At 42.6% G+C, this 21,793-nt stretch overlaps 1 protein-coding gene across 1 annotated transcript in view; it reads left to right on the top strand.

Moving 5' to 3' along the window:
- Positions 1-21,793, top strand: part of BTBD9 (BTB domain containing 9) — a 319,222-nt gene that overhangs the window by 208,328 nt on the left and 89,101 nt on the right. Inside the window, exon 9 of the mRNA XM_074989795.1 lies at positions 11,895-12,002. Within this exon, the coding sequence (XP_074845896.1) occupies positions 11,895-12,002 (108 nt within the window). The remainder of the gene's footprint in view (positions 1-11,894; positions 12,003-21,793) is intronic.

Genomic DNA, 21,793 nt, shown 5'->3' with positions numbered 1-21,793 from the left:
GAGATGCTGCTGGTGAGCATGCTAAGATCAGTGATGTTGCAGTCAGTATCTTTACATAGTGAAAAGTTCACATGCTTTATTTTGGACTTCTATATCCTCAGTGGGGCTGTCAAGCAATTAAAAAAAATCATGATTAATCATACAATTAATTACACAGTTAAACAATAGTAAGAATGTTTGCCCCTATTCCTAATACAGGTTGAAACGCCCTCATCTGGCACACTCTAATCCAGCAACATCCCTCCTCCAGCATGACAATGGATGTTGCTGAACCAAAGAGCACCTGGACCTCAGAGCCCTGCTGGTGTCAGGGAGCCCTGCTGGCAGCCTGCTTTGGGCAGGGAGCCGCGCTGGGGAGCCCCGATATGCGGACTCCAGCCCCAGTCAGCACCCTGCCAGGAGCCCCACTGGCATGGTGGTGGGGTAGGTGGAAGACAGGCTATGGCACCCACCAGCCCTGCAGCTGGGGTCAACAACAGCAGAGGCCAGAGTTGGAGGAACCCCAGCAGCCTGACAACTGTGAGCAGCAGGGGCACCGAGCCCTGCCAGCAGCCCCAGCTGTCAATTAATATGCGTTAAGGCATGCAATTAACATATTAATTCTTCCCTCGTTAATCGACAGCCCTAATCCTCATCTAGTGCTCACAGTTTATATAGAGAAAGGAAAAATACAGTTCTCAGACTCTTAGAAGTTGGTAGCTGAGAAATAATAAAACCATTTTCATGCCAACTTAAAAACATTAAACTTTACTAATAAAAAATCTGTAGAGGCCTGATCACATAAAAGATTACAGAGTAGATGTAATCACTAATTTAGGTAATTTCTCAGTTTATATTTCTTTTTCCTATCAACTTTCAGTTGGCTAATCATTATATCCTTTTCAGTATTATCAGGTTAGTGCAAGAAATTGCCTATTTTCTGTATTAAACTCCATGCCACCATCTATTGTCTTACAGCAGAACCAATTTTAATAATTCTCATGATTAAACAGTCTTAGATGAATGGTAGCTTTTGGGACCAAAAGTGATGGTTATATAATTGGTTTGTGTAATAGCGTAAATTAAAATATGAGCTATATTATTCCATATTATAAAACTAATAGTCAGTTGTAATGAGAGTGAACTGTGAAAACATGGGGTCAATTTCTCAACTTGAAATTTGCTAGCTTTTTGCTTCTGCAAAAGAACAAACCACATGAAGAGCTGCTCTAAAGGGGCATCCAGGGATTCTTATGAGAGGGGAGTATCCCCAAGTACTGTAGATTGAAAGTGATAGTGCTAAACCGTTTATAAACCCCTGTCTCCCCTCCCCCTTTTAAAATACAAAAGAAATCATACTCACTTATCATACACCAAGGTGAGGCAAAATATGGCCTGTGAGCTGGTTTCAGACCCTCAAGCCCTTGGATCCAGCCCGCAGGTGCATTAGGAGCTTCAGCCAGGCTTCTTGTCTGCCCCACTCCCCATCCCCAGCACTCATAGCAGCCAGCTGTGGAATTCTGTGAATGGCTCAGAGCCTGTGGGGAGGGGAAAAATGGTTTTTGTGAGCTGCTTCCACCACCAGCAAAATCTTGCAGCTCTCATTGGCCTGTTTCTGGCCAATGGGACTTGCCTGTTTCAAGAACAGGCTGCGGTGGGAGAACCCCTTCCCTACCTGCCACCCTACGAGCTCACGTCTGCACATGGGGCCTGCTGGCTGCTCTGAGCTGCCTACCTGAGGCATGGAAGGCTGGCAGTTTGCTGGGTTTCTAGCCAGGAGTCACCCAGATAAGTGTCTCCCAGCCAGAGCCTGATTCTGGTGCCCCATCCTGCCCTCCCCACAACCCTCTGACCCCCATGCCCTACATAACCCAAACTCTCTGCCCCAACCTCCTATACCTATACCCTCTTCCAGGCCCTCTATCCTAATCTCCTGCCCCAGGTCACAATGCCCTCCTTCACACAAAGTCCCTCCCAGATCCCACATCTCCTCCTGTACTCCAGTCCTTTGCCCTCCAGTCCTCCCTTGTGCACTCAGCCTCCACCACAGACCCTGCAACTCCTCCATTAATATCATGGAAGAATGCAGCGCTTGACCCCTTACCAAATTCTTGGAGTGCCTGCACATCAAAAATTATTGCTCATTCCTGTCATAGAACAAACTAAAACCAGATACATATGGATGTAGCTTATGAAATTGCATTTGCTACTGCAGAAAAATTCAGCAGTCCTGACAGAGCCTCTAATGAAATGCCCATTCAGTCACTCTAGGCAGCAACATTTATTTCAGAGTTCATAAAACGTTAAATCCTTGATGCCTGTCCAGCATTTAACTTAATATCAGACTTTAAAGCAAATGTGGAAAAAATTACTCTCCCCCATAGTAAGACAAGGCAACCATAGACAAATGTTTAGTCTCATTTGCTGAAGGAGAAAAACACTGCCTTGGTCAGTAGTGAAGGTGTCTTGTCTCAGACTGTAGAGGGCCCTCTTTAGTCACCATTCTGTTGAATCAGCATTATATTATTGCTGTCCATAATGAGAATACTTGGCTGCTTCTTTGCAAGTGTTCCTCTCTAGTAGTTTGCTGTAGAATTAAACCAGAAAGATCAAAGCTGCTGCTATTAACAGGAGTCCCAGAATGAGACTCCTGAATTGAGTTAAGCTGAGTTTAGTACAAAAATTCTGTCAGGTATGTTTTCCCTTCATTTAGACCTACATTTTTTAGAAGAATGGAGAATCCACCCAATCTTTGTCCTGTTCTTCTTTCCCTAACTTGCTCAAAAACCCTTTGAGTGATCATGTTTTTCCAGATGGAAAAAGAGGATCCTTCCACAGTTCAACAACCCGTCTCTTAGGTAGACTACAGAGCGGGGATGGGCAACCAGTAGTAGTGGGTGGCTACATGAGCAGCGCTCTTTCACCTCAGTGGGCCACAGGAGTCCATGGCCCACTGGTATTCCACCTGCAAGTCCCCCATGTGACCCTCATGCCTCTTGCACATCATAGCCCCACACTTACCTACTCCTTTCCCTCCCTCCCTGGGAGGGAGGGAGAGGAACAGGGCCAGAGCATGAATCAGATGATTTGCAGTACCCAGAAAGTCCTGGGAGGGAAGTGGGAGGCTTAGGATAGGAGAGGGAGGCAGCCAGGGCATTGGCAGGCTGCAGGTGGAACCCCAGTGGGCCACAAATTGCCCACCACTGCTATGGAGGATCAATACATAGTGAATTCCTCCTCTCTTCAGAAGCTAAGTCTGTTACTAGACCAATAGGCTGGCCCTAACCAACTTGTTGATTAGGAATGAAAACATGCTTTGAATTCTATAATTGTTACTTTATTCAGATCACAAGAGCTCAAGAACAGCGATTCTTTGAAAAGGATAGTAGATGCTTGTAGTCTACAGACTAGAAGGAACTGGAAATACAAAGTTTATACAACTTAGGAACCTGTTTTGTGCTTATGTGTTATTGCAAATCTAACCCATTTGTCTCCTTTACCTGTTACAAGCTTAAAAGTATTTTCGTAGTAAGCAGCTATTAAAACAAAATACCTGTAAACATTCTGAATTTTTATAAAGAAACATAAGTATATTTGTATCTTAAATTTTGGATAGGAAGATACAAAATTGCCATTTAAGAAGTTTAATGAAAAGTTATGACTCTCACATAAGGCAAATAATTTTATACTTGAAGTAGATAATGGATGCAGGATATCCTTTAGCCAGTTTCTCATACTCTGTTTTCTAATTGGACTAAAAATATCTTTCACATTTTCCTCTCTTGTTGGTCCTTATCAGTAACAAAAAAAAGTTATAATCCCATGAGAAGCAGAAATGTGGTAAATTGTATATTTAACATGACAAACATAATACAAGGAGGCACTGATTTAACTGCTAAAAATGTTTTAGTAATGAAAGAGATGCAGTATCAAAATCAGCAGTAACTCTCTTCTCTCGGTCCTTGAATTGGAGGTTTTAATGATATTATAGTTCTATATTTCTCTGATAATCCTATAGATTTTTTTCTACGGGTTTCCCAAAGGGAAAAGACAACCCACAAGTACACAATTTCTAACAAGGTCTATGGTATTTGCCTGCATGTTATTTGCTTCCTCATGTTAAAATAAACAGGGCTATTTTATAGCTCTGTAATCCCATATTAACTGCTTGTCCTTCTTTAATAATACAGGTTCAGCCTCTTAAATCCAGAATTCTCTCATCCGTCAACATCCGTCATCTGACATGACCACGGATGTTGCAGGACCAGACAGTCCCAGGGCTGGGGCAGGACCTACATCAGCAGGGCAGGGGCTGGGGCCATAGGAGTGGCTGGTAGCCTGGCCCAGGCCAGATCTGGAGCCCTTGCCAGCCTTGCTGCAGCACAGGGCAGTGGGGTAGAGCCCCCACTGGAGCTCAGAGCTGGGGTCAGAACCCCTACTGGATCCAGTGCTGAGCTTTTGCAGGAGAAGGGAACAGAAGCCAGTGGGCCCTGGTGACAAGAGAGCCAGTGGTGAGAACTGGGGCCTCGGTGGCTGGGAAACTGGTTGGGGAGCAACAAGGCTGGAGAGCTGGCAGGAAGCCGGCCAAGGAACCGTAAGCCGGAAGCAGCTAGGGAACTGCGAGGAGAGGGTGGGAGTTGACAGGGGAGAGCCAGCTCGGGAGATGCGGGGCTGGGAAGCCGCAAGGCAGGGAACCACAGAGACAGGGAGCAAGCTGAGCAGCTGCAGCAGTCAGGGAGCTAGCAGGAAGTCTGTAAAGTTGCTGGGGTTGGGAGACAGGAGGGGAGCCGCAAGGGCATTGACCACCCCTCATCTGACAAAATCCCTTGTCTGGGACTGCTCAGGTCCCGAGGGTGCTGGACAAGGGAGGTGCAACCTGCAGTGACAGACACATATATGTTGCTTTTCATCTTCAGTTTGCCTTTCTAATAGTAAAGATTCTTGGATTAATTTGTTACTTTATCATCTCCTACACCTGTTCTGCTTCCAGTTATCCTGAGCTATTTCTGCTAATTATTACTTTCTTCTTTTACTGCTAATATTTTATGCCTTCCTGATCCTTCACTGAAGTCATAACTCTAAATAATGATGATATAAGCACAAAACAAGTATGTGGGATTATGGCTTCTCTGCAGAATCAAATAAACACAAATAAGTTTGTAAAATAAAGGGAGAGTACAGAAACTGCATGTAATTTAAGTGTCTGCATAAAAATATTCTGTTTGTTAAAGTTTGCCCATTAACATTGTTAAAGAAAAAGTTATCTTGTACTTGCATATTTTCTGATACAAAACTGGTTTTCTATCAAGCTGTATATATGGTATTGATATATTACAATCTGCTATGTGTGTGTCATGAACCTCCTGTAAGGTATTCAAAAAGGGAATATATTCTCGTGAGGTGCACTATTATTTATTAAGTATTTTCTCAGCTTCCTGAGTGTCTACAGTTATTTTCTGTACTCAGAGCATATTGGTCAGGGAACAAAAGTTTTTCTCCAGAAAACTGACAGATTGAGAATATAGAACCGTAGAAATGTAGCGATAGTCAGGATCTTGAGAGATCACCTAATACAGGCCCCTGCACTGAGGTACAACCAAGTACATAGACTGTCCCTGACAGATACTTGTCTAAGCAGCTCCTAAAAAACCTCCTTTGGAATCCTGGTATAGTGCTTAATGATCTTTAAAGTTAGATTTTTTTTTTCTAGTATCTGATCAAAATCTCGTTTGATTCAGATTAAGCCCATTGCTTGTCGAACCCTCAGTAAATGAAGAAAGCACTTGATCACCACCTCCTTTATAACAGCCCTTAATGTTTTTAAAGACTATTATCTGTTCTCCCACCAGTCACCTCCTCCCAGGATTAAATATGCCCATTTTTTTTATTCTAAGCAGCACCAGTGCAAAATACTGGCATATAAATGCAGTACAAATAATCAAAGAGGTAGCATCTGACATTTATAGCTATGTTGAAAAATTATGGTTGCCTTTTTGGACCTAGCTAATATTTAGGGCCTTGCACATTTGTTCCATCAGGAGGAGAAATTAATGATACAAGTCAGTTATTTCTTTGGTGCTATCTGGTTTGTTTACAAAGAGTGTAGCTATGTCTAATTTTCATGTACACAGTAGAAAAAAAGAGCAGGCAGCTTTTCTACTCAAAAGTTCCCAATCCTGCCTTTCAGCTGGTTCCATGTCCAAGGAACTCCTTGTCACCATTCCCTCTTAAGACTCACGAATGCTTTGCTGACTTTCTGCTGGTCTTTTTTTCGTGTCTTTTTACTTCTCTCAAACACATCTTGCCAAGTAATCCCCTCACTCCTGCAGTTACAATGAGGAACCCCTTTAAGTAGGTTTCGCTTCTGATGAGGCCTGTTATTACATTAATGGATTTAATTAGTCTTCATATGGATTGTGTGAGAAGGGTGTTTAGCATGTCCATCAACTTCAGCCAGGCCTGTGATTGTCCTGCAAATCAGAAACCTACCTGGTGGCAGCCATTAATACCTTCCAGTATAACAGTAGTTACAGTATGCATTTCTTAAGCTTGAGAACAAGGTATAAACAGCCTACTGCCTGGTAAAACACCCAGAAATGAATGTTGCATATACTTGCATATGAAGATCAGGGATAATGAATGTGAGTAGCAACAGGTTCACTCTATGCTCAGGGCTAGGAGAGAGGACATTTGGATTCTATGGCAGGCTTTGTCCTGGTTTTGCCATGTGGAACAGGACAAATTGCTTATCTCTCTGGACCTCAGTTCTCCCAGCTGTAACATGGAAATATTTGCCTGCATTTTAAATTCACTTTATAAATTGCAGACTGTTATCAAATTTGTAATCTAAATAAACACTACCTGATTAAGTGAATAGTAGGAGAATCTTTGGGCTTCTGGGAAAGTTGATATAAGTGTTCTTGATATTGCTGAGAATGAGCTGCAAGAACGTTCAGTTCACTTGGCATTTCTTTCAGTCCACAGAGCAGGATTTACTAAGAAAGCCAATGTAACATTTTATTCTAATATGGGAAGTCCCAGTGGCATCAGCAGCATTGCTCATGACTGATGGATTCCCATGGTGTATGCAACTCTTTCTTCTGTAGTTAGACATTCTCCTTTAAGCCATCCCATATTCATCACAGCAAAACACAGCTTCTCTACAGAAGTTTACCTTAGTAGCTTGCCATGAATACATTTGAAGCATTAGTGCATGTGGCATGAAAAGTGGTCCTTGTGCACAGGGTGCACTGGTGAATATTCATGCAAATGTCTGGGAGGCTTTTGCTTTTTCTCTGAAAAGGCAGTTCTTGCAGAATAAAATCCAATCAGGTTGTGTATTTTTTTCTCTTTGTTTTTCAAAAAAAAGAAAGGGGTGAATGGCCAAACTCTTATTTTGTGTCTTTCACAAATCCCAATGGAGGAAGTGTCAGGTGTTTTTTTTCATCATTCTTATTAAGTCTCTTAGAGGGAGTGGCTTTTCATTCTTAAATTAATACACTTTGTTTATGATAACTCAAAACCATCTCCTTCTTCGTGATCTTTCTGTCCTGGACCAAATGCTGCTGAGATGAGAACAACTCATCTCACAGAAAAGAAAATATGTCCACTTAGAATTTTGCTTATATACCATGTGTGTTTAATATACACCATTTGTGTTTAATTAGAGCATTTAGCAGTTAGAATAATAGTTACAACCATGCTGTTGTAAATGTTTGAATTTTACACTCCTAATCATAACTTTGAAGACCTGGCACAAGGAAATTGCACTGAGCTCCCGATAATGCAAGGATTCCAATGAGCAACATAATTATCTACTTTTTACAGCCTTTTAAAAAGAAACCAATATGTATGTTTTTACATTTTCTGTATTTGTAATCCATCTGAAGATTTAGCCTATGATTAGAAAGTATTAAATAGAATCAGTATTGCTTGTTTTGCATACTCATCACATCCAGGATTCTACCCTTACATTGTCAGACTTTTAACAAGAAATCTTCTGAGGTCAGTCTTGTCTTGAGCAGGCAAACAGTCTTAACAGCTGTGGAAAAGTGATATGCATGAGGATCTGAGGAAGGAGAATTTAGATAGCTGGATCTTTCTTCTGAACAACACCTGAGAAAATGCCTCTGGGAATTTGACAGAATCAGCTCTGAATTTTTAATTTTCAGATTGATTGCAATCATGAGCACTGAAAGGCTTCTTTTGGACGCATTTATTTTAGGTTCCTAAATTATTATTTTTAATAATATTAACTGTCTGAGTTTGAGTTGAGCAGTTCTGAAGAGTGTCTTTAAAAACATTTGTCCAGTTTACCTGCACCCAATATAATGCTAAACCCAAAGTTTTACCAGGTTCTCATTTGCATAGGATCATGGAAGCATGAGGCCTTAGCACTGTTTTTGGTTCAAGGATTTGACCCATTTACTCCTAGTAAATGAATTCCTAAAGTAACTTGTGTTCAACTGTGATCAGCATTTTCCCTTTAGGAAAAGGGCTCCATATTGAGCCCTCAGCTAGGTCATTTTCACCTCTCTACAATCAGCCAACTCAAAAGAGTGGAATAATTTTTGAGCAGTTATATTTGTCACAGCGTAAGTAGCATCTGAAAGCAAGAAAGATTGCTCACTGGGAAGAAGTGAAATTATTAACCTTAAGCATTCTGAATAGTCACAGAGAGGTAGCCATGTTAGTTTGTATCATCACAAAACAAAAAAGCAGTTATATAGCACTTTAAAGACTAAAAAATAATTTATTAGATGATGAACTTTCTTGGGGCAGACCCACTTCTTCCAGATCTGAAGAAGTGGGTCTGCCCCACAAAAGTACATCACTTAATAAATTATTTTGTTAGTCTTTAAAGTGCTACGTGACTGCTTTTTTGTTTTTGTATGTATTCTGGTGAGAGATCGTTAAAGACATACAAGCTTGATAGTTTGCTACAGAAAACAAGTATAATGTGACTGAACTTTTCTTTTCCCTTTTTTTTTTTTTAAATAGATTCCACAGTTTTCTTTTTACTTATGTCCATAGCTCTACATCTCACAATTTAGGTGGCCTGTATAGTAACAGCTATTTTGATTGGTCAGTTGTGTTCTAATTACTGTGGTAGGAACAGGTCCCAATAAACCTGCTGTTCTATGGAATCCAATTGAAATAAATCAAGTGTTCATTACAGATAGGGCTTGTCTGCCCTTAACACCATTGCAGGTGTGATGTTGTTGGGCTTAGAGAAGAGACTACTATACATGGAAGCAACCCCCTGATTTCAAAAGCCCCTTCTTCCCATTTGATTTTGGGAAGAAGGGGCTTTTGAAATCGGGGTTGTTTTGAAAGGCCCCACGCTACATGGGCATGTGTGTTTCGAAAGTGGCACTTTCGAAGCACGCATTTTTGCCATTATGCTAATGAGGCACTGCATATTCATGGAAGTACCTCATTAGCATCTGCCGAAGTACCTCATTACCATGGCCCCCCAAAAGGAGGGGCTCGTGTGGCCGCAGCCGTAGAGAATTAATTCCTTAAGAAAAAGAACAGAAGATTAAAAAAAAAATTCCCACATTCAGTGTAACATAGTTTTCCATAATATGCATAATGCAGACTTTCCAATTAGAATGTTACAATTTAAAAATTTTGGTTCACAGACTGATGAGAGAGCAATTATTTTGAAGAAGGGAAGCGCAGTCTGTTGTTTGCCTACAGTCACTCCTAACTCAAACAGCAAAGATAAGAATTTTGGAAACATACTTACTTTTGAGCTCTGTATCTAAACAACAGCAAAGAAAGCAATTAGTAGTAAACTGAACCAATGCTAATTAATGATAGGCAGCCAGCTTAGGCCCTTCTGTAAGATATAAGCAAAATCACATCTATTAATCAACTTTAAAAATGCTTCACTGCTTCTTAAGAAAAATATATGATGTGATTACCCCTCTTCAAGGTTCAGGACTGGTCTACACTTAAAGTTTAGGTTGACATAACTACAGTACTTGGGGTATGAAAAAGGACACTCTGAAGTCCAAAGCTATACTAATGTAATCCCTGCGGCCAATGCAGGTTGGTCAAAGCAAGATTGCTTGTATCAACTTCACTATTTTTTTGAGGCGGTGTTCTTCCTGCAGCAATGGAAGAACCGTTTTCACCACTGTAGCCTGCATCTACGCTACAGGGTTATACTCACATTGCTACACCACCATAGCTTTGGTGCTTCTGGTTCCTGTACTAGTACACACAGCCTCAGAACTGAGAAGATTTTATCTGAGGGGAAAGAAAACCATAGGGCCCTTCAAGGATTGCTTCTCAAGGGGATTGCTTCTGAAGAGGAAAGGAGGCAGAGCTCTGTCACTCATAGGTTCACCATGGATGCATAAGCATATTCATTCCCATGCACGCAAGAGGAAAATTTATAAACCTTTCCTTATGTCAGAGAAAGCTATTCTGCAGTGGTGGCGGGGTGGGGTGGAAGGGGCTGCTGCTCCACTATACCACCCCTTTGCATTACGGTAGTACTGGGTTTGTAGACTTTATTGTGGGCATCATACTAGTTGCCTTTTTTGTACTGGACAAGAATTTCTCTCACTGCCATGTTGAGTTGAGAAGAATGTGTGATTTCAACTTCCTGTCCACAGCCTGGGGCTTGGTGGATATATTAGATTCTAAAATTAATATTTTTTCATAGGTACCTAGTGCCACTTAATCATTGAGCATGGGATTCATTTTCCTAATAAACCAGAAGTGGAAGAGAAATAGGAAGCCGTATCTCATAGCTGGGAAATGGGGATGGACCATCGAATGTTTGGTACAGTGAGAAGATGACCCCCTTTTTCCCATCACTTAAACCTCATATTTGGAAAGGAAGGGCAGTGGAGTCCCAGAAATGGTGCTGAGCCAGGTTATCCAAAACTGACAAGAGCCCTACAGCAGATGCAACAAAAGAGTAAGGGCAGAAGGTCTTTCTCCAGGTGACACAAATTACAAAGGAAGTATGACCTGCTATGGACAAGTTATTGCTGGATAGTTCCCAGATGTCTCACTTGATAAAGTTGGACCATATTCTTGGTCTACTGTTTTCCTTCAGTGACCAGGGTACTGACACAAGGCAAAGGGAGTACCTTAACAAGGTCTTCAATGCTTTCTCCTCAAGAGTAGTACAGTCTTTATATAGAATGAGTAGAAGGAGGGATACGTTTTAAGACATGACCTGAGTAGAATAAGCCAGTTCTTATTTTTTTCATTCTTCGCTGATTTGATCCAAGGCTACTCATTTTGTGATGCATGGAGATGAGGAAGTCCTATTTCACATGCAGACTTTGAGTTCCCTGTTAATGAATAATCCTTGTATGTTTGCCATAGTAAGAGAATATGTACAAGACGACAGTATTCTACCCAATCAGACGGATCTGTTTTATTTTTCTTCTGGCCTTTGAGCTGTGCTCTCTGTACACAGCCACATTAGTGAAACAGATCTTCAAGTCAGTGATATGCTGACAAAAACAACAAGAAGTCCTGTGGCACCTTATAGACTAACAGATATTTTGGAGCATAAGCTTTCATGGCCAAAGACCCGCTTCGTCAGATGCAGTTGCACTTGGAAATTGAAATAGTGCATGTATTCATGCATAACTAAATTAAAAATAAACTGGACAAATGTTGTAGAATGACTATAGAGAATATAGTATAGAGTGTCTGTGTTAATATAGGATCATGTGAATAGTTGAGATTTGGAGGAATACTCAAAATAACGTGTAAAAAGGTAAGGGTATCAACAGGGAACACTCAGTATTGGAGTTACATTGTAGAACAGTTTCACTAAATAAGGATTAAGGGGAAGTCAGAAAAGACTAAAAAATTAACAAGCAGCTTGTTTTAGTGATCATTTTACTCATCATTTCTGCATTCTGTTTCTCCCTGTCCAGGTTACTTCTCTGGGACTGTGATGATCGGAGCTATAGTTACTATATTGAGGTTTCCACTAATCAGCAGCAATGGACCATGGTGGCTGATCGAACAAAAGTTTCCTGCAAGTGAGTTTAAATTTTTTTAAACAGTGAAGTGCTGCATCTTTATTTATTAATGAAGCTGTTGTAAGTAGGACTATTTGTGACTTTAAAAAGTATCACTGGAACTCAGACCATATATACAGGTCAAAAGGTCAAATTTCTTTACTCCACCTCAGAAAGGTAGTTGACCCCGATCTACATGTAAATGTCTCATTATGCCATCACTCAGCAGGCCAGAGATGATTCTGGGTTTGGCAGAGCTGTATTATGATATACAACAGTCGTGAACTCCTGTCCACCTCCACAGATAATGCTTGGCGTCACCTAATGTGGAATGGACAAGAGCAAGCACCCAAAGAATTAAAAACAGTTACCTGTTCTATAACTGGTGTTCTCTGAGATGTGTTGCTTATGTCCATTCCATAACCCACCCCCCTACTTCTGAAGAAACTGACAGTGGGGTGTGTGCCCAGTGTCCCATATGGTGCACCCCTACTAATACTAACAGAAAATCTTTCTCTCTCTCTGTGTGTGCGTGTGTGTGTGTGTGTGCGTGTGTGTGTGTGAGAGAGAGAGAGAGAGAGAAAAACACACAATGCAGAATGGCCACAAACAACCGATCTCATAGAATGCCATATATGGAACGGCTTTATTATAAAAATTACATCAGTAGGTTAGCATTTTTGGCTGTCCAGTAATCCGTGCATGTGAGAATTTGTTTTGCCTTAATATTGCTCAAATCATTGTTATGGTTCCTAATTGCAATATCTGTTTCAAAGTGGCATTTTCCCTGGGTGAATCACATGTAAGCATATGAATTCCTCTACAGAGATCAGTGGTAGGTTTCAACTCCTTGATCTACATATCCCTAACATAGGCATAGGGCCGTCCCTAGAGAAGTGTGGGGTATGGGACAAATTAGCCCTCCACTGACTTGAGGGACCCATTCTGCAGCAGATCTCTGGTTGTGTGGAGCTGGCTGCCAGGAGTCCAATTGCTGGCCAGAGGAGCCCTCAAACCATGGGGCTTGGAATGGTCATCCCAATTTGCCATACCCATGTGACAGCTCTGCTTAGAGTATTTACTGTTTGAGCTACAGAAGTCATTACTAGAACCTTTATAGATCAGACATACTTTTACAGTGCGCTACATGACTATTTACTAGCCAGCTGAAGAATATTGATGATCAAGAATTCTGGAGTCTATGCCTGGCTCTGGGAGAGGGGATGTGATTTATAATGTTCAGCAAAAGAATGACTAAAATTGCTTTGGTCACTCTAGAAGGACGTATGATACAGTGGATAAGATTGGTTACCTGCAGTAATCTTCCAGAATGTCTTTACTAATTTATTTTTGAAAAAAAGTGTGGGAGGGAGATCAGCATCTCTTCCCTAACAGTTTTCTAAATTGGGGTTTATAGGTACAGTTAGTAATAAGGGTAGTGAATTACATGGGAAAATAAAATATCATTTAGAAGAAATGAGATCTGAATTCCTGGTTTCCTCTTTTGTAGCCCATGAAACTTTTCCTTAGGTTACAGAGGTATTTGCTGAAGGAGTGTGTTTGTGTTCTCTCTCTTTCTCATGCTGCAGCAAATTTGTCATCTAATTAAAATTAAGTGCTTTCACCTTGGCTCACGTTTACTAAAATAGGTAAAAATGTACATGATATTTTTGGAATCCGCACATGAGTAGCAATATAGTGGCCAACAGATGGGTCTCAATGTGAGTTAATTTCTGAAAGTGGGAAAAGTCCATTGGAAGAAATTGGCCTGAAGGGTGAATTTTGACCTCTTAAATATTCTTTCTGTATCAATTCATTTTTATCCATCCACCAAGGTGAGCTGGGACAGAGCGCAGCATCCCCTGCTCTGCAGGTGGCCAGAAAGGATTGGGTGCTTGGCTCCACAGGAATGGGGGTAAGGTGGTGGAAGGGGTGTGGCCTTGGGACAGAAGGAGCAGGTATGGGGCTTACCTTCACCAACTGCCCATGCTGGTCTTCAGTCTGGTCTGCACTGAGCTCTCTGCATTGAGCTGTCCAAAGTAGAGCTGCTTTCTCAGTCCAGCAGTCCTCCAGCTGACATAGCTTGAGCTTCTAAGAGGAACTGACTGACTATGTATGGCTCAGCAGCTTGTTTGTACTGGCTGGCTCGGCCTTGATTAGCTGCTTCCACTGCAGCCACTCTAGCCTGCCTAGAGGACTTCCCTCCTGCTCTTTTCCTGGGGCAGGTTGTGGCAAGGCCACAATCTTCTAGCAGGGGGCCTGGGGCCTAGTCCACCCCATCACAGCTCGCCACCACAGAGCCCTTCACCTGTCGAAACAAACAATTGCAACGAAAGAACAGTGCAGTCCCTGCAACCCTATGAAAGAGCATTGCCAGTACAAACAGACTCTTCAGATAATACAGCTTTCAAACTCTAACAGAGTTTCTACCAAATATGTTTGAAATGGAATTTGGGTGATTCTTTTTCACATGGGAATAGACAGTGGCACTTCCATGATACCTCTCCTGCCCATTTTCAAGCCCTAGACCCAACATGCTAGAAATTCTCCAAGAAATAGACGTGTTAACTGTTTTAACAGTGGGTTAAGGAGTGTATTTTTCACTATTTTTATTTAAAGAAACTGACAAACAGTTTTGCTGGAAGTCCAAAATGAATCAACCTGAATCCAGCACCTGGAATGGAAAAATACCAATGTGAACAATTTAAATTTGAACTTTTAAAAGGTCTTGTAAGGGGGCATCCGAGGCAACGTTAAGTATAGGCAGTTCTGTCAGCTTCCCTGAAAATGGTCTGTGTGAAACAAATAAAGGTCGCTGCCCTGAAGTTCAAACTTACAAAAGCACAGTGAATACAAAAACAGTACAATCCAGTGGTGTTAATATTAAAGGAACACCATCAGCTTGAAAAATCATTGTCTGAAATACTTGCATTTAATACGTCATGATTATCATCAATAACCGTGGGTTCAGCGCCTGTTGGTGTCTCATGCCTTTCTCACTATTCCTTTCCATCTTTCCCTGTGCAGTGCGCAGTGGCTTAATTTCTGTAGGCTAGCTCCTCACCAATCTACTATATCATCTACCCATTCTCTGTGGGGTCTGCCTCTCCTATTCGAACTGTCCATTATGCCAAATACCAGGGTCTTGATTTTTCATTTGTCGTTCATTCTGCAAATATGACCAAATAGTTGTAGCTTCCGTTTTATAACCTTCTGCAGCAGGTTCTCTTTCGGCTGTATCTTTCTATATAATTCCTCATTGGTGACCTTCTGCATCCATCCTATTCTCAGAATCTTTCTATCACAACTCCTTTTGAATGCCAATATTCTTCTCTTTGACTCTTTCGTTATCACCCATGTCTCACGTCAGTCCAATGTGCTGCTGAATACACACGTTTTCAAGATGCTCAGTTTCATTTCTAAGCTAATCGCTTTGCTTTTCCAGATCTTATCCATCTCCTTCAAACTCGCTCTTGCTTTTGCTATTGTAGTCACTATTTCCTTCTTACAGTCTAAATCATACATTATGTTGTTCGCCAGCATATGTGTATTTAGTACAGTTACAATTAACTCCAAATGCAATTATACATAACAAAAGTTAAAAGTGGAGGAAGAGGCAATATTGTTTTCTGTTTTATTTTTCCAGTTAATTTACTTTGTTTTATTTGTTTTTTTGTACAGTCGTGTTCACTGTCTTTCCTGCTACTCAGTCATTCAGTCAGGTTCTCTTTTGCAAACAGTCATAGGAGAGCTGAAACCCTCTTGAATTATCTTTACAATAGTTTTTTTTTAAATAGATTTTCTTGTTTTCGTTGCTCTTCTCTGAACTCTCTCCAGTTTGTCAATGTTTTACTGTAAACATGGCTTCCAATATTGGACACACCACTCCAGCTGAGGCCTCACTAATGCCAACTAAAGCAGGACAATTACATCACATATCTTACAAATTACACTGCTGTTGCTATACCCCAGAATAATATTAATAGGTTAGTATTGTATTCAGAGAATTTCATTTGATTATTTCCCATCTGATAATTTCTAGTCATTTCTTTGAATGCAGAATACTATTTTTGAGAAACTACCCTCCCATTTAGTTAGGCACTGAACATGCTGTCCTCACTGAAAATTAGTTTGGGCATAATGTTAGTGTTCGATGAAGGAGATAAATCTTTAGAGAGAGAGAAGAATCATAAAATATTAGAACTGGAAGAAACCTTGGGAAGTTCTCTAGTCCAGTCCTCTGAACTCATGGCAGGACCAACCACCATCTTGACCATCCCCAACAGGTGTTTGTCTAGCCTGGTCTTAAAAACCTCCAATCATGGAGATTCTGCAGCCTCCCTGGGCAATTTATTCAGTGCTTAACCACCCTGACAGCTAGCTAGCTTGTCCAATCTAAACCTTCCTTGCTGCTGTTAAAACCCATTGTTTCTTGTCCTATTATCAGGAGATAAGGAGAATAATTTTTCTCTCTCCTCCATGTAATAACCTTTTAGATATTTGAAACCTGTTACCATGGCCTCTCTGTCTTCTCTTTTCTAGACTAAACACAGTTCTTTCAAACTTCCTTCACATGTCATATTTTCTAGACCTTTAATCATTTTTGTTTCTCTTCTCTGGACTTTCTCCATTTATTCTATGTATTTCCTGAACTATGGTACCCAAACTGGACCCAATGCTCCCGCTGAGGTATAATCAATGAAGAGTAAAGCTGAAGAATTATTTCTAATGTCTTGCTTACAATACTCCTGTCAATACATCCCAGAATGTTTGTTTTTGTTTCAATAGTGTTACATTGTTGACTCATATTTAGTCCACTATGACTCCTAGATCCCTTTCCATGGTACTCTTTCTTAAGTGTAGGACTTTGCATTTGTCCTTGTTGAATTTCATCCTGTTTATCTCAAACCATTTCTCCAGTTTGTCTAGATCATTTTGAATTATAATCCTATCTTCCAGAACACCTGCCACTCCTCCCAGCCTGATATCATCCTCATACTTCATAAGTGTACCCTCAGTTCCATTATCTAAATCACGGTTGAAGATAGAATTGCAAATGAATTAGTTACTGGTGTACAAGTAAAAATGGTGTATTTCTTAAGGAAAATAAGAAAGTCACTAGCTGGAGCATGTTGGGGTGGTGTGTATTATTCCATACCTTGTATAGCAACCCTGAAACTCAGGATCTGTTAGCAGAGAACCATGAAGGTACAGTACGCTTTCCATATAATGCCTTTCACAATTGCAGACTTTCTGCTATACCGATGCTGGTCTCAGGAGCCCAACTACTTTATTGTAAATAAATACCTAAAGGGTGTTGCATGCACAGGCACAATTTTTATCCAGTGTCGTAAAGTTCATGCTGTGCTTCCAAAATGCAAGTATCACAAAAGTCAGATTGTGCTCTGAAATAAAAGTGTAGGCCATGCCTTGAAAATAAAAATCAATTTCTGCCACAATAAAGCTAGAAATTATTGGTCATTTGAAAAAAAGGAACAACGCAGGCAAATCTCTGATGTGAGTCTGATCTGTCAAAAGCACTAGTGGAACATTTAAAAAAAAAAACAGAAAAATCTCCAAGCATTTATCCATAAAGTCAGTATTGGTGAAGGACAGTCACAAAAGAAATTAAGAAAAGCTGATGGTGATGCACTAAATGAAGCAGTCTTGTGGTTCCAACAGCGCAGAAGCAATAGTAGTAGTAGGCATCCTTCAGTCTGTGTAGACTATGGATCGCGCCCTTCATAGTTCCATTTGGAATCATCATTTGCAGTGTCGACTGTGACTATGAAGGCCCACACGAGAGTGACAGTCCTTGCTGCATCTGTTGCATGTATAATGGATGTCTGGCAGGTCCTTACTGTGCTTTCTGTGGGCTCGCTTCCCCTCTGCTAGCTGTCTGATCCACAAAAAGAGCAGAACAAATTAACTCTGAATCCACATGCAAAACATCTGTTTGCTTACTCTGAGAATTTCCAAAAAGGCATGGCAATAAGGTACTGAAAATTGTTGTTGAGACCCATTTCTGTGATTATGAGGCAGTTAGACAGCTTTTTACCATAGCTTAAAACATCTTTTCTTAGAAGTAGGTTATATACTTGAGCAGATATACAGTGCCAATGAAACATGGTTGTTTTGGAAATGTGTTTTGTGGTGCAGTTCTGGACCACATGCAGATGAGGGCCCTACTTCTGGAAGAAGGCTTTGGGTCAGTGTCAGCCTGGTGACATCTTTGCAGGTTTACCCGGTCATGACACCATGGAAGTGTCTGGGCCTTATGAACCACTTGGCTTCATGCACATGTATAGTGCAACACAAAAGGCTACATCTCAGACCTCTCCAGGCCTGGTTAGCCACATTGTATTTTTCTTCAGATCATCACCTGGACTTAGTGTTCATTTTTCCCAGTTAGGTCCCTCATCCAATGAGATGGTGGCTGAGTCACCCTGTGGTATGTGCAGGATGTTCTTTGAGTAGTGCCCCTTGGGTGCTCCACTTTAGGAGTCAGTGCATCCTCACACTGGTGCTGAGATTCTTCTATAGCTGTGGTTTCCTGCACCGTGCATGAACAGTAGCGCCTCCTTGTGCGTGCACAGCATGGGACGCATCAGTTCCTTCTCTGCTCCCCTTGGCTTTAGATGGAGCTTCATCCTCTCTCTGCAAAAGAAGAGTTACCTGGTAGTTAGCTTTTATGTAGCCTATCCAGGTTGCTTCCCTGTTAGTGTTAGTTTTACCAAATAGATAGATAAATAGATAAAGTTTTAGTGTATGATTTTTCTGCTGTGCCATCACCATGCTGTGCTCCCTGTGTTTTAAGAGATGCACCACATGCAAGGAAGCCATACCAGTTTCTGATGGCTACATTTCCTGTATTAAATGTTTGGGTGAAGGCAACCAGATGCAGTCCTGAGCCCATCGCTCCACTCTTACGGCAAGGCCTAGGAGGAACTGAGCTAAAAGGCTCAAAACTTACCTTTATGAAAAGTCCCTCCAAACACCAGTCCCAGAGCAGCTGTCTGTGAAGACTTCGGCACAGGACGCTGAAGGTATGGACTTATCATGTCCCTCTGCCTTGGTTGGTGCCCCTCCTGCGGCAGTGGACCCATCTCTGGCACACTCCTTGCCTCAGGCACTGTTTCCACAGGCTGTGCCAACAGGAAAATTTACTGCAGTTTCCACAGCACCATCCATGCCAGCACCAGTCAAAGAACACTCTCGGAAATGAGCTGCAAACATTTGGCACCCCCAGTGCCATCAGGAGTGTCAGTACTGCTGGCCTTGGTTGCCTCCAGTTTGGGGAAGAGGAGCACCATTCAAAATCTCCATGCCACTCACACCAGTTGCAGGTCCTGGCACTGCACGTGCCCCAGGCCGAGGCACCAGCCTACTCCTGTATGGCACTGCAGTCAACACCAAAACGGCACCAGGACATCATGCCATCAAAGTCTTCAGCACCAGAGCACAGCACGGCACTGAAGTGGTGCCGTGAAAGCTCACCATCCAAGTCATGTATAGCACTGGGCCTGGCATTGCTTAGCCCACACCATGTATCTCCGTGGCCACTGATATCTCTATTTTTGTCCCAATGCTCGGGGTTCTCACACGGCTCAGGAACTAGACCCCTCACTCTGGCTGGCAGTGGTTCTGACTGTAGGAGTGTGTTTTGATCCTATCACTACAGTCCCACTCACCCCACCTGGCAGGACGTGACTCCTACCATGGCATACCGGCAGCTGTGACCACCATAGTTTGCACACCACTACTCCTATCACCACGAGCCTGTGCTGCAGTGATCATCCTGGCAGGCACAATTACGTACTCCCATGCTCTATTGGCACCATCTGTGATGTCCAGGAATCGTCCGCCATCACCACAACCTACAATATCAACACCATACCAGCCTTCTCATTGCTCTGGAACTGAGGATTCCTTAACAGAGGGTGAACAGGGATTCCCTATGCACCCCTCCCCATCTTCGCCAGGTGACACGGTACTTTCAGAGTCGCCCCCTCCTGTGGACGATGCCAGGGCATTCCAGGAGCTTTTCCAAAGGGTAGCCCAGGCTCATGGAAAAGAGTTGCAGGAGGTGCCCGTTAAACAATATAGGCTCTACCGCACCCTCCTTCTTTCTCTCAGATTGCCATACCCATGGACAGGGCCATTATGGACCCCGCCAATGTCATCTGGCAAACACCAGCGTCTGTCCCACCTACCAACAAGAGGAACAAGAAGCAGTACTTCATGTCTTCTAAGGACGTGGAGTTTTTATTCATGCATCCACAACCCAACTCGCTGGTGGTGGACACTGTCCACAACAAATCAAAGTCCTCTCATTTGACTCCTCAGAACAAGTCCAATGAAAGATGAAACATTATGGGATGCAATGTTTGCTCATCCAGCATACTGCTCCTGCAAGTGGTAAGCTATGCAGCTATGCTGACTGATTACGACCTCTTGAACTACTCTAAGTTGCAGGAGTTGGTCCCTGCCTTACCAAAACAACAGCGTCCAGCTCTTGCTAATGTCATTCATGATGACCACATTTTTGCCCACACTGCTTTACAGTCCACAATGGACATTGCAGACACAGTATCTAGAGTCTCAGCATCCACCGTGGTGATGAGGTGTTTATGCTGGCTCCAGTCCTCTGTGGTCCCCAAGGACTTACAGCAGAAGGTGGGGGACCTCCCCTTTGACAGGCAACCCTTGTTCACTGCAAAATCTGATGAGGTCCTGCATTCCGTGAAGGACTCCCACACCATGTTGCGCACTTTAGGCATTTGCACTCCTCCAGTTAAACAGGCTCGCTAGACTCCCTACCAGAGGCCATGAGAGCAGTTTCAACAACAGCAGCAACCACACTTTGAACCACACCAGCACCATAGGTCCCATCGGCAATTATCCAATAGGCAGCAGCAGCAACAGCCTACAAATGCCCCAGCCTCAGCAACCTGAACAATAGTTCTTCCTCGAGTGTCCCCAGGGGTGCTCCACGATAGGTGTCGGGCTCGCCCCGGCGCCGCAGGTTGGATCTTTTCAGCAGTTTCTGCCGGACCGCGCATGCGCCGGCACGCGCCGCTCCCTTGCCCACTCCTGGCCACGTGTGCGATCCAGTCCCCACCAGTTCCTCTTTAACCGCCATCGGCTGCAGACGGAATCTGCTCAGGCTACGGCCAGAGTTAGCGTACTTAATGTTTTTAAAGTGTTTAGAGTTTCTTTTTCAGTCTTTTAGCTTAAGTGAGCTTGTTATTGTTTAAAAAAAGAAAAAAAGAAAAAAGAAAAGAGAGTAAAAAGTAAAGTTTTACAGCCTTAGTAGCAAGCAGAGCAGCGGAGGCCCGGGGACGTAAGGCCATTAGGCCTCCTGCCACAGCAGGCTGAGTCCGAGAGGGGAACAGGCACAGAGAAGGTGCTAAGTACCCTATTAACAACTCAAAGACTCACCACAATGTCCTCTTCAGGATTCAAAAAGTGTGAGTCATTCCGCAAAGCGCTGCCGGCCTCCGATGGGCACAGTCAGTGCATTAGGTGCCTCGGGGAATCTCATGTCACCCAGAAATGCTCCTTCTGCGCAAAGCTCACAGCCAGAGCAAGGAAGGACAGAGAGATGCGGCTGAAAATGCTGCTCTTTGACAAGGCCCTCGAGCCAGACGCGCCGGAGCGGCCTCAGCAGGAGGGACCCGCAGGGGCCCATAAAAGGAAAGCTGCTTCCCTAACCCCATCAGCGCAAAAACGGAGGAAGCTTTCACCAACCTGATCCCTGCCGGCAGCCACAGCGAGCGGGACGGGTGGAGCGCATAGCCCCCAGCCGCAGT

This window comes from Carettochelys insculpta, chromosome 3 (assembly GCF_033958435.1).
Source record: "Carettochelys insculpta isolate YL-2023 chromosome 3, ASM3395843v1, whole genome shotgun sequence".
In the NCBI taxonomy this organism is placed as follows: Eukaryota; Metazoa; Chordata; order Testudines; family Carettochelyidae; genus Carettochelys; species Carettochelys insculpta.
This window is presented reverse-complemented; position numbering and strand designations above follow the sequence as displayed.